Here is a 13,336-nt window from a genome sequence, read left to right as displayed (position 1 = left end):
TTTTTCTGCTGCCTCGTTTCACTTCCAGAGACATACACACGTTCCCTCACTGTCGCTCTACCATCCACAAACACACATGCACAAGCCACACCCCTCTTTCTCTCTCTCTTAAAGGGACAGCGATCTCATCTCACTCTGCATGACCCTAATATCATAACATGTGTGCTCTGGAGAATCACAGAACGGACGATCGTCCTTATTATTATGCCGTTTAAACCAACTATTTAAATGTGTTTGTTAAATTCGGCATCATAAGTTGCGCTGACAGGTCCACACACTGCTTCCCCCGCAGCGAGGCTCCCCCGCCCTCCTGCTAGTTCACGAGCATCAAGCTCCTCAACCCCCGCCCCCCGTTGATAATTCTCGATCGTTGGCACGCTGATAACAATTTTTTAAAATGGCACTTCATATCAAAAAGGTTGCCGACCCTGCTTTAGCGTGTAGAAGCTAGTAAGCCTATTTGATTTGTTTTAGATAGGCACAACATGTTTCATTTGCAGACCTTATTTTCCTGTTCCATGTTCAAATAAACCATTTTCAGTGGTACCGCTGAGAAAGAGTCATTTTTTGGTCATGGAAAATGAGGTAAAGGTCCTGGAGAAGTCATGGAAAATCTTTGGTGAAAAACTATCTGCCCCAGAAATGTAGAATCAATAAAATTTGAGCACATTTACTGTAAGAGAGAAGCTAAATCTCCCACACCCTGAACGCACCATGCCCTATACAGGTGTAATAGTTAACTCCTCACCATGGGTAGTATAATCTTATCTACAGTATGGACAGAGGAAGTCAACAGGTTTGATTCATTGACCACCGGAGCCCGTGAGAAAACTAACTGAGGTTTCTTTTCCCCGTCACTTTGCATAATTAATTACCCCGGTGTCGTCACCAAACTTTGCCTTTTGCTGGGAACGCTGTGAGATTTCACCGTTGTGTTCACCGTCTAATCCCAGATTCTCCTCTTGCCTTTTCCTCTTCCTGGAATGTGCCATTCTCCCATGAATGGGAGGGGTGTTGCCTTTTTTTTTTTACTGCTGACAGCATATATGTCAGCTCATTACAATGAGAATCGCACAGACCCAACGTAAACAAACCAGCAACGAGTCGTTAGAGGAACGGTGACCCGTAAAAAAGCAGCAGCGGGGGGGGGGGGTCAATGATTAAGCCCACGACTCAAGAACAGTTCCCCTTTTTCTTCTAACATTGATGTGTCATGTGTTAATGTGTGCAGAGGCGCTGACGGATGAGGAGAGATCAGGCCATTGTGAGGCTTGAACTGTCTTTGGAGAATCTCCTGTTTCTCACAGCAGTTTCTGAAAGACAGTCAGTCACAAATCATGTCCACTTACATGTACACATACCTAATGAGTTATAATCAAGCGTAGTATGGCACAAATAAACTATGTTCCCTTGTTCTTGTTCATCTTTGTTTTCCTCTTGATTTGCCCCTTCTTCGTTGTCTTGTGAGTTCGAACTGCAACAACAACAACAAGGACAACTGATTGCTTAATCCAATTGACAAAAACAAATAATTACATTACATGTCATTTTTTAGACCAGGGGTGTCAAACTCAATTTCATCTCGGGCCACATTGGCATCATGATTGCACTCAAAGGGCCAGTTTTATATACAAGAATATAAAAAAATACATATATAAAAATGTAATATGTATAAAATAATGTATTATATTACATTATTGCCTCTGCATTGGATTATTATCGGATAGAGTAACTTAATAAGTCTCTTCAGTGAGAATGTCACAAAATGATTTTTAAAAGAAAAGCCAAATTCTGGAAAAAAAGTCAAAAAACAACAAAACAAATGACATTTTGAAAAAAACGTCAGATTCTGAGAAAAACGCAAATTCTAAGAGAAATGAATATTTTGAAGAAAAAAAGTCAAATTCTGAGAAACTAGTCAAATTTGAGAGGCATTGTGTTACATGTAGTTTACTGGCAACGTGCTTCTGTGAATCGGCATGTAACCTTATAATAAACTGAATTATATTCTTTGCAAGCTCTTGTGGGGCCACATCAAATGAATTCACGGGCCGGATTTGGCCCCCGGGCCTTGAGTTTGACACCCCTGTGTTAGACGCTTTTATCCAAAGCATTACATTCAGTACTGTGGGCAATCCCCACATGAGCAAATTTGGGGTGAAGTGTCTCAGGGACACAACGACATGCTGACTGCAGTGGGACTCGAACTTGCTATCCCCTGATTCGAAGCCCATCACACTATCCACTGAGCCACAGCCTCCCTGATTTGATCAGTCATTTATCAGGCACTAATGGCGGAAACTGCTCTTTTGAGGCTCTCAAATACGGAGAATTCATACTTTTCTCAGTGTTATATCTTAATCAAATGAACATATTTGGGTTTTTAATTGACTTTACAATAAATTGCCTTGCCCTTTAAGAAGGTAGGATAGCATTTTTAAACAAAAACTGTTACTTGCAGTCGCAGCTCTTATCTGGTTTATATTAATACTATTTCAAGCGCACACATTTTATTCCACGTTTCAACCCACCGGTTTTATGCACATTTTTCAAATTCCACAAACTGGGTAATTTTAAATGATTATTCAGTATGTTTCTACTATCTCTGGTGTTGGTTCATTCCATTCAAAACGAATAAGACTCTGATTTTGAACTCTTCTGCAGGGCATTGGCGAGTTGTTTGAGAAGATCAAGCAGGAGAACAAAGCGAACGGACATCTGAACGGAGACGCCGGCATCTTCTTCACCAACCTCTACATCACACCTGTCCTGAAGAACATCAGCCTGTACCTGGAGAAAGGAAAGATGCTGGCAGTGGCCGGATCCACGGGCTCAGGGAAGGTAGGTCAGAACATCTCAGTGTGAGAGTGTTTGTAGAGATTAACCGCGAAATCTGAATCTGAAATCTAATGTTTGTTATACCCCACTAACACAACATGCTGATCATAGATTTGTGCAGGAATGAGTTCTAAAACCATGCAGGAAATGAGTCAGCATTAACACTTCTGGTTTCTCTTGACTCAAAGTCAATGTTTTTTTTAATCAGCTTGTTGTTAGATGACAGTTAAAACAAGCTAAAGAGAGGTTCACGTTTTGACTTAAAATATGTCAGTAAATACCCAACTGGTGGATTTAAAAATGGCGGATGCTAACAGTGGCTAAATGAAAGGACTAAACGTCATCACGCCCAACATTAGCCACCCTTAGCTTAGCGGTGGTGACGTGAAGTCATGTGACCGTGCTGTAGTTCCTTTATAGTCCAACATTAGCCACCCTCAGCTTAGCGGTGGTGACGTGAAGTCATGTGACCGTGCTGTAGTTCCTTTATAGTCCAACATTAGCCACCCTCAGCTTAGCGGTGGTGACGTGAAGTCATGTGACCGTGCTGTAGTTCCTTTATAGCCCAACATTAGCCACTTTAGCTTATCGGTGATGACGTGAAGTCATGTGACCGTGCTGTAGTTCCTTTATAGCCCAACATTAGCCACCCTTAGCTTAGCGGTGGTGACGTGGAGTCATGTGACCGTGCTGTAGTTCCTTTATAGCCCAACATTAGCCACTTTAGCTTATCGGTGGTGACGTGAAGTCATGTGACCGTGCTGTAGTTCCTTTATAGCCCAACATTTGCCACTTTAGCTTAGCGGTGGTGGTGACGTGAAGTCATGTGACCGTGCTGTAGTTCCTTTATAGCCCAACATTAGCCACTTTAGCTTATCGGTGGTGACGTGAAGTCATGTGACCGTGCTGTAGTTCCTTTATAGCCCAACATTAGCCACTTTAGCTTATCGGTGGTGATGTGAAGTCATGTGACTGTGCTGTAGTTCCTTTATAGCCCAACATTAGCCACTTTAGCTTAGCGGTGGTGACGTGAAGTCATGTGACCGTGCTGTAGTTCCTTTATAGGCCAACATTAGCCACCCTTAGCTTAGCGGTGCTGACGTGGAGTCATGTGACCGTGCTGTAGTTCCTTTATAGTCCAACATTAGCCGCCTTTAGCTTAGCGGTGGTGACGTGAAGTCATGTGACCGTGCTGTAGTTCCTTTATAGCCCAACATTAGCCGCCTTTAGCTTAGCGGTGGTGACGTGAAGTCATGTGACCGTGCTGTAGTTCCTTTATAGCCCAACATTAGCCACTTTAGCTTATCGGTGGTGATGTGAAGTCATGTGACTGTGCTGTAGTTCCTTTATAGCCCAACATTAGCCACTTTAGCTTAGCGGTGGTGACGTGAAGTCATGTGACCGTGCTGTAGTTCCTTTATAGGCCAACATTAGCCACCCTTAGCTTAGCGGTGCTGACGTGGAGTCATGTGACCGTGCTGTAGTTCCTTTATAGCCCAACATTAGCCACTTTAGCTTAGCGGTGGTGACGTGAAGTCATGTGACCGTGCTGTAGTTCCTTTATAGCCCAACATTAGCCACTTTAGCTTAGCAGTGGTGAAGTGAAGTCATGTGACCGTGCTGTAGTTCCTTTATAGCCCAACATTAGCCACTTTAGCTTAGCGGTGGTGACGTGAAGTCATGTGACCGTGCTGTAGTTCCTTTATAGCCCAACATTAGCCACCTTTAGCTTAGCGGTGCTGACGTGGAGTCATGTGACCGTGCTGTAGTTCCTTTATAGTCCAAATTAGCTTTTTATAATCATTAAGTGGTGTTAATATGTGGAGATGATCCTGCTGAACAAAACGTGTAAGTATCATAATTGTGGTTTTTGCCACAGATCCTTTTTTTTGTGCAGTATTTAAAAATCCCAAAACCCCATTGGCTTTTTGTTAAAACATCATCACTGCATCACTTAATTGCAGCTTGTATTAAATTAGAGCATTGTTTTAATACTTAACAATCCAAATGTAGTATATCGATTCAAGATTTACCCAAATGTTGTCAATAGATTCAACCGTTGCAACAACACCGCTGAAAACCTAGCTTATATGTTCTCTTTTTGTCTCCGATTAAAAGGCTTCTGGGGTTTTGTTTTTGGAACCTTATCAGGAATTCTAGAAATGAATACAAAGGGCCTATATTCTGTTGCCCTAGAGTTACTTCTGAAGGGTAACGAATAGATGAAAAGCACTGCTTCAATTGTAACATTGCTCGATTGTATCTGTCCTTTAATAAAAACACATTATACAATAAATGTAGTATATCAAAGAGACCACATTTTGCCTGTGCTGGAATCACTGCACTGGTTACTGGTGTCCTTCAGAAGTGCTTTGAATGATTAACAAGGCTTTACATAACCGTGCACCAACATAATTAAGTGACTGTCTCATTTCATCAACCAGCAAGGACACTTAGACCCTCCAATGGTTCCCTTTTTAAAAGTACCTAGAGTAGGGCTGCACGATTTGGGGAAATAATCCAATTGTGATTTTTCGGACAGATATTGAGATTCGATTTGCGATATGTGTTTTTAAGCGACCCAACGGAAGTTTATTGTAAAATGCGGCCATATCTCCGGCTAGGAAGGTCGTATCAAAATGCTCCCGTCTCTAGCACCCCCGCAGCCCGAGCTACGAGTGAAAGAACTAAACTTACATGAAACTTCCGTTGGGTTGCTTTAAAGTCAAGCTTCAGTTTAAGATTCTCCCTGTAATAGAAAACATGTGATGGAGCATTACTAACCTGACTCAGATGGTTTCACTAAACCATCGAGGAAAGCTTCATTGGAAGCCATTTGGAAAAGTATTTCAAAAGCACTTGGCAGGTGATTGGATCAATCTGTCAATCACCTTCTATCATGGGCCACTTCTGATTGGTTAACAATGGCTGGTACATGTGGAGCACAGCACTTCTGATTGGTGTGGATGACTGACACACAAGAAGAACAAAATCGATTAATCGTTCAGCCCTAACCTAGAGTGCATTACAAGAAAACTGGGGAGGCTGCTTTCTGCTTTTATGGCCCAAAACTGTGGAACGGTCTCCCATTTAATCTTAGAACGGCAACCTCAATTGGAATTATTTTAAGTAAATTAAAGACCTATCTTTTTAATTTGGCTTATCATTTTTAGTAGTATCACTGTTCATGTTTTATTGTTTTACAGAGGTGGGAAGTAGTGGAGTACAAATACTTCGTTACTATACTTAAGTACATGTCTCTGGTATCAGTACTTTACTCCACTACTTATTTTTCTGACGACTTTTGACTTTGACTTCTTACATGTTGAACACAAATACCTGAACTTTCTACTTCTTACATGTTGAACACAAATTCCTGAACTTTCTACTTCTTACATGTTGAACTCAAATACCTGAACTTTCTACTTCTTACATGTTGAACTCAAATACCTGTACTTTCTACTTCTGACATGTTGAACACAAATACCTGTACTTTCTACTTCTTACATGTTGAACTCAAATACTTGTACTTTCTACTTCTTACATGTTGAACTCAAATACCTGTACTTTCTACTTCTTACATGTTGAACCCAAATACCTGTACTTTCTACTTCTTACATGTTGAACACAAATTCCTGAACTTTCTACTTCTTACATGTTGAACTCAAATACCTGTACTTTCTACTTCTTACATGTTGAACTCAAATACCTGTACTTTCTACTTCTTACATGTTGAACACAAATACCTGTACTTTCTACTTCTTACATGTTGAACACAAATACCTGTACTTTCTACTTCTTACATGTTGAACTCAAATACCTGTACTTTCTACTTCTCTCATTTCCCAAACAGGCTGGTTCCTTTAGTTTGAATGTGTGTTTGGTGGCGTGATCATTATTATTTAGAGTCATTGCGTGCCTATTGATTTGAACACGATCCGTGTATCCATCATTTCATGGTCTTCTCTAAAGAAGAGGGACCAATGAAAACGTTGTCATGTTGCCGTTGGTCACCATGGAAACATTCATTAGCTAACAATGACATTATTGTTCTATTAATATAAAGGGAGGTCAGGTACTCTTTAAAACAGCTGCTAGTTATGGGTACTTTTTACTGAAGTACATTTCAAAGCCTCTTTACTTTGACTTGAGGAAAGAAGTTTAGTCAGTACTTCTACTTTCACCAGAGTATTTTTAAACACGAGTATCTGTACTTCTACTTGAGTAAAGGATGTGTGTACTTCTACTTGAGTAAAGGATGTGTGTACTTTTGCCATCTCTGTTGTTTTAACATATATTATTGTTCCTAATTTGTTATTGTGATTTGTTTGTCATACTCTGTAAAGCACTCTGGGCTGCGTCAAGCATGAAAGGGGCTATATAAATGAAGTTATTATTATTATCAAAATGTGACCGTGTGTTTCCTGCTTCCTGCAGAGCTCCCTGCTCATGCTGATCCTCGGGGAGCTGGTGCCGTCGGAGGGTAAAATCCGACACAGCGGCCGCGTCTCCTTCTCGCCTCAGACCTCCTGGATCATGCCGGGGACGATCAGAGACAACATCCTGTTCGGGCTGACATACGACGAGTACCGCTACACCTCCGTCATCAAGGCCTGCCAGCTGGAGGAGGTACTTTCAAAATATCATTATTATTCTTACTTCTTTTATATCATATGTTTTTGCAGATGTAGGAAGTGGGATCAACCCTGGTGGTTGTTGTTGCTCATGCACACACTACACAGATTTTCTTTTTATTATGTTTTATTTTGTTTATTCTAAAGTCACCAAAAGACATAACATCAATTCTGTCAAAGCAAGAGGATTTTTACCAAGATTTCAAGGTGGTACATTATCTGCATGATTTCAGTCAGACGGCCATGTTCTCAAACATCTCAAAACACTCTTTCGGGATAATCTACTAAATCTTAGTTTATAAAGTGGCAGAAAATTGAAATACTGAAGTCAAGTACCTTAAAACTGTACTTCAGTACGATACGTTACAGTCCAACGCTGACTTTATAGTTGCAAATATTATATTTTTAGGGGCAGATTTCTCTCCAGCAAATGTGTTTTTGCTCCTCAAGTCTCTTCTCCTCCATGGGACTGATGCTCTCTGCTTTCTTTTCCTTTTTCTGGCATCAAGTAGTTTCAGGTTTCACCCCCGTCCACATGTACACCCTTTATGTCCCTCACACACACACACACAAACACACACACACACACACACACACACACACACACACACACACACACACACACACACACACACACACACACACACACACACACACACACACACACACACACACACTCTCTCTCTCGCTCTCATAAGCCTCAGTGTTGAGTGACGAGCCCCTCAGCAGAATAATGTCTCCTCTGTTGCCATGGAAATCTCACATTGTGTCTCTGGGATGGAATATGAGACGTTTTCAACACACAGCAGAAAACATCAGATCTGTCGGCTGGTGTCAAATATGTGTTATATAGTTAAGCAGGAACATATGACTCTTAACCGTGCTTACCATGGGGAAAGATCTTAAAAGTGAATGAATACATCTTTACCATCGATTTATAACATTATTGATTATTTTTCTTGTTCAATCGTATGGTCTTTAAAATGTAAAAAAATAGTAGAAAATCTAGTTTTTTCTAAAAAATCTATGGAGGTGTCTAAAACCCCAAAAATATTCATTTTTATATGAAATAAGACGAAGAAAAGCAGAAAGTCTTCCTATGTTTTAGGCTAAATACAGCATTTTATGCCATGTTTGCAGAAAAAAATAATACTTTTACTAATATTTAATAGATTTGTTTACCGACAAACAACTTTTAGATGAATCCAATTATCATTGCCGCTCTATCTTTCAAATTGTTTCTTATACTGCTTATACTTTATTTTTTCATAATTAAATAAATTGATTATAAAGTGTAAACAGACACAAAAAACAACAACTTCTAACGTACATTTCTACACATAAATATAATATTAAGAGGTTGATTTTGATGTGATTTATGATGCGAACGTGGGCATTAAAAGGAATAAAAATAAACATTTAATTTCAGTAATTGTGTATATTATAATGGACAGTGGAATACATCCAAACTAAAACCCCAAATATTCTCATTTCTTAAACCAATGTAAACAAACACACTTATGTAAAGTGTATGTTGATAAATCAGCGACATTGTGTTGATATTTGAAATACACCAGAGGGTTGGAGCGTGGTGGTGTTTACTACCACGCCTAATCTCCTGTGGTTCAGTGTTTCTAACAAAAGCAAAACATGTTGTCACTGCAAACAAAGCTGGCATGCAACATCCACGCCTCGATGTACCGTAAGGTGTCTTTGAGGAGAGGTGTCGGTATACTGTATGGAAATGACAGGAAGTGCTTTCTTTGAGTGTGTTAGGCTAAACACTGGAGACATTTCCTTCAAAGTTTAATTAAAAAAAGCCGCTAACAAGAAGCTCACCTTGAGGCGTGTTCTGGTTGATACTCATTTTCAGTTAGGAGTGATTGTTAATTAAAGTGCCATGTTTTGCATATCTTGTAGTATAGCATTAAAGAAGGTCCATCTTTAAACCGGAGTGATCTTATATTTGTATATCTCTAATTAGATCAATCCTAACGAGTTAAAAAGTACACATATTCTCAATTTTACAACTGTGTTTTGTGTGGTTAGATCAGATTAGATAGACTTTATTGATACTAATTTGGGATTTCTTTTTGACACAGCAGCATGTAGACAAGGCATTGCCCATGAATACAAAATGAAATGAAATGGAAAATAAACGTGAAAAGTAATTGTCTATTTTCTATTTTATTTCATTATGTTAATACATACATCCAAATGAAATAAAATAGAAAATAAAAAGAATTTCTTTTTGGAGAAATTCTGCATTTTATGTGACGTCGTATACAAATAAAAATCTAAAACAGAGGAAGTGGAAGGGGTCTTGTGTGCTAGACCAGTGGTTCCCAACCTTTTTTCCCAAGAGCCCCCCAAATGACTCCTGTTGGAAGTTGTGCCCCCCCCCCACACACACACACACAAGGGGGGGGGGGGGGGGGGGGGGGCGCAACAGCGGTAATCCAAGTTTGAAAGTCTCAAAAAAAGAAAAGTTGCGCGCCTCCCAGGTTGGGGACCTTGTGTACTAGACAGACGATGCGTTTAGGGGTCTTGTGTGCTAGACAGATGATGCGTTTAGGGGTCTTGTGTACTAGACAGACGATGCATTTAGGGGTCTTGTGTACTAGTCAGACGATGCGTTTAGGGGTCTTGTGTACTAGACTGACGATGCGTTTAGGAGTCTTGTGTACTAGACAGACGATGCGTTTAGAGACCTTGTGTACTAGTCAGACGATGCGTTTAGGGACCTTGTGTACTAGTCAGACGATGCGTTTAGGGGTCTTGTGTAGCAGTCAGACGATGCGTTTAGGGACCTTGTGTACTAGACAGACGATGCGTTTAGGGGTCTTGTGTAGCAGTCAGACGATGCGTTTAGGGACCTTATGTACTAGACAGACGATGCGTTTAGGGGTCTTGTGTAGCAGTCAGACGATGCGTTTAGGGACCTTGTGTACTAGACAGACGATGCGTTTAGGGGTCTTGTGTAGCAGTCAGACGATGCGTTTAGGGGTCTTGTGTACTAGACTGACGATGCGTTTAGGGGTCTTGTGTACTAGACAGACGATGCGTTTAGAGACCTTATGTAGCAGTCAGACGATGCGTTTAGGGGTCTCGTGCAGCAGACAGACGATGCATTTAGGGACCTTGTGTACTAGACAGACGATGCGTTTAGGAGTCTTGTGCAGCAGACAGACAATGCGTTTAGGGACCTTGTGTACTAGACAGACGATGCGTTTAGGGACCTTGTGTACTAGACAGACGATGCGTTTAGGGGTCTTGTGCAGCAGTCAGACGATGCGTTTAGGGGTCTTGTGCAGCAGACAGACGATGCGTTTAGGGACCTTGTGTACTAGACAGACGATGCGTTTAGGGGTCTTGTGCAGCAGTCAGACGATGCGTTTAGGGGTCTTGTGCAGCAGTCAGACGATGCGTTTAGGGGTCTTGTGCAGCAGTCAGATGATGCGTTTAGGGGTCTTGTGCAGCAGTCAGACGATGCTTTTAGGGGTCTTGTTTAGCAGACAGATGATGCGTTTAGGGGTCTTGTGTGCTAGACAGATGATGCGTTTAGGGGTCTTGTGTGCTAGATAGATGATGCGTTTAGGGGTCTTGTGTGCTAGACAGATGATGCGTTTAGGGGTCTTGTGTGCTAGACAGATGATGCGTTTAGGGGTCTTGTGTGCTAGACAGACGATGCGTTTAGGGGTCTTGTTTAGCAGACAGATGATGCTTTTAGGGGTCTCGTGTACTAGATAGATGATGCGTTTAGGGGTCTTGTGTGCTAGACAGATGATGCGTTTAGGGGTCTTGTGTGCTAGACAGATGATGCGTTTAGGGGTCTTGTGTGCTAGACAGATGATGCGTTTAGGGGTCTTGTGTACTAGACAGACGATGCGTTTAGGGGTCTTGTGTGCTAGACAGACGATGCGTTTAGGGGTCTTGTTTAGCAGACAGATGATGCTTTTAGGGGTCTCGTGTACTAGATAGATGATGCGTTTAGGGGTCTTGTGTGCTAGACAGATGATGCGTTTAGGGGTCTTGTGTGCTAGACAGATGATGCGTTTAGGGGTCTCGTGTACTAGATAGATGATGCGTTTAGGGGTCTTGTGTGCTAGATAGATGATGCGTTTAGGGGTCTTGTGTGCTAGACAGATGATGCGTTTAGGGGTCTTGTGTGCTAGACAGACGATGCGTTTAGGGGTCTTGTTTAGCAGACAGATGATGCTTTTAGGGGTCTCGTGTACTAGATAGATGATGCGTTTAGGGGTCTTGTGTGCTAGACAGATGATGCGTTTAGGGGTCTTGTGTGCTAGACAGATGATGCGTTTAGGGGTCTTGTGTACTAGACAGACGATGCGTTTAGAGACCTTGTGTACTAGTCAGACGATGCGTTTAGGGACCTTGTGTACTAGATTGACGATGCGTTTAGGGGTCTTGTGTAGCAGTCAGACGATGCGTTTAGGGGTCTTGTGCAGCAGTCAGACGATGCGTTTAGGGGTCTTGTGCAGCAGACAGATGATGCGTTTAGGGACCTTGTGTACTAGTCAGACGATGCGTTTAGGGGTTTTGTGTAGCAGTCAGACGATGCGTTTAGAGACCTTGTGTACTAGTCAGTTAATGCGTTTAGGGACCTTGTGTACTAGTCAGACGATGCGTTTCGGGACCTTGTGTACTAGACAGATGATGCGTTTAGGGGTCTTGTGTACTAGACAGACGATGCGTTTAGGGGTCTTGTGTAGCAGTCAGACGATGCGTTTAGGGACCTTGTGTACTAGACAGACGATGCGTTTAGGGGTCTTGTGTACTAGACAGACGATGCGTTTAGGGGTCTTGTGTACTAGACTGACGATGCGTTTAAGGGTCTTGTGTAGCAGTCAGACGATGCGTTTAGGGACCTTGTGTACTAGACAGACGATGCGTTTAGGAGTCTTGTGCAGCAGTCAGACGATGCGTTTAGGAGTCTTGTGTACTAGACTGACGATGCGTTTAGGGGTCTTGTGTAGCAGTCAGACGATGCGTTTAGGGACCTTGTGTACTAGACTCACGATGCGTTTAGGGGTCTTGTGTACTAGACAGACAATGCGTTTAGGGGTCTTGTGCAGCAGACAGACGATGCGTTTAGGGGTCTTGTGTACTAGACAGACGATGCGTTTAGGAGTCTTGTGTAGCAGTCAGACGATGCGTTTAGGGACCTTGTGTACTAGACAGATGATGCGTTTAGGGGTCTTGTGTACTAGACAGATGATGCGTTTAGGGGTCTTGTGTACTAGACAGATGATGCGTTTAGGGGTCTTGTGCAGCAGACAGACGATGCGTTTAGGGGTCTTGTGTACTAGACAGACGATGCGTTTAGGGGTCTTGTGCAGCAGACAGATGATGCGTTTAGGGGTCTTGTGACTGTAATTCCTCCCATTGTTGCCCCTTCAGCAGCAGACAGACTGTGGTGGGTGGTCCTCTCCTCTGTAAACTCCTCTCCAGCCTTTTTGTTCACACTGAGACACACAACATGTTTTTACTGCGCTGCCTTACTTTACAAGCTGTTAAACACCCTGTTAACTTGATCCCCTACGCGCTGCCGTCAGGACGGCGGAAGCTGCCTTAAAAAGGTAGGTTTGTTTTAACGATGATAAACCTGTGCTGTCACTTCATCCTTACTGGTGTGGGCGTGTAGTTTCACTTTCAATAACCAGCGTATGTGTTGGCTTGTGACATCCTTCATGTGTTCGTCCCATCTGTGATGTGTGCTTTTTGTTGTGCTTTGACAATAAAACTCTGATCAAATGAACATGAATGACTTTAATGAGCAGGTAAACGTCATACACTCAGAACCTAGATACAATTTCCCCCCAAAAAAGAATTGTATTACTGTA

The 13,336-nt window shown here is 42.0% G+C and overlaps 1 protein-coding gene across 1 annotated transcript in view; it reads left to right on the top strand.

Annotated features, from left to right (window-relative positions):
• cftr (CF transmembrane conductance regulator) overlaps window positions 1-13,336 on the top strand; it is a 64,591-nt gene that overhangs the window by 22,193 nt on the left and 29,062 nt on the right. Inside the window, exons 7-9 of the mRNA XM_079684570.1 lie at window positions 2,462-2,567; window positions 2,665-2,841; window positions 7,276-7,467. Of these exons, the coding sequence (XP_079540696.1) occupies window positions 2,462-2,567; window positions 2,665-2,841; window positions 7,276-7,467 (475 nt within the window). The remainder of the gene's footprint in view (window positions 1-2,461; window positions 2,568-2,664; window positions 2,842-7,275; window positions 7,468-13,336) is intronic.

Source organism: Notothenia rossii (genome assembly GCF_949606895.1).
Source record: "Notothenia rossii genome assembly, chromosome: 5".
Taxonomy (NCBI): domain Eukaryota; kingdom Metazoa; phylum Chordata; class Actinopteri; order Perciformes; family Nototheniidae; genus Notothenia; species Notothenia rossii.
The sequence above is the reverse complement of the archived record's forward strand: the minus strand, read 5'-3'. Positions and strand labels throughout refer to the sequence as shown.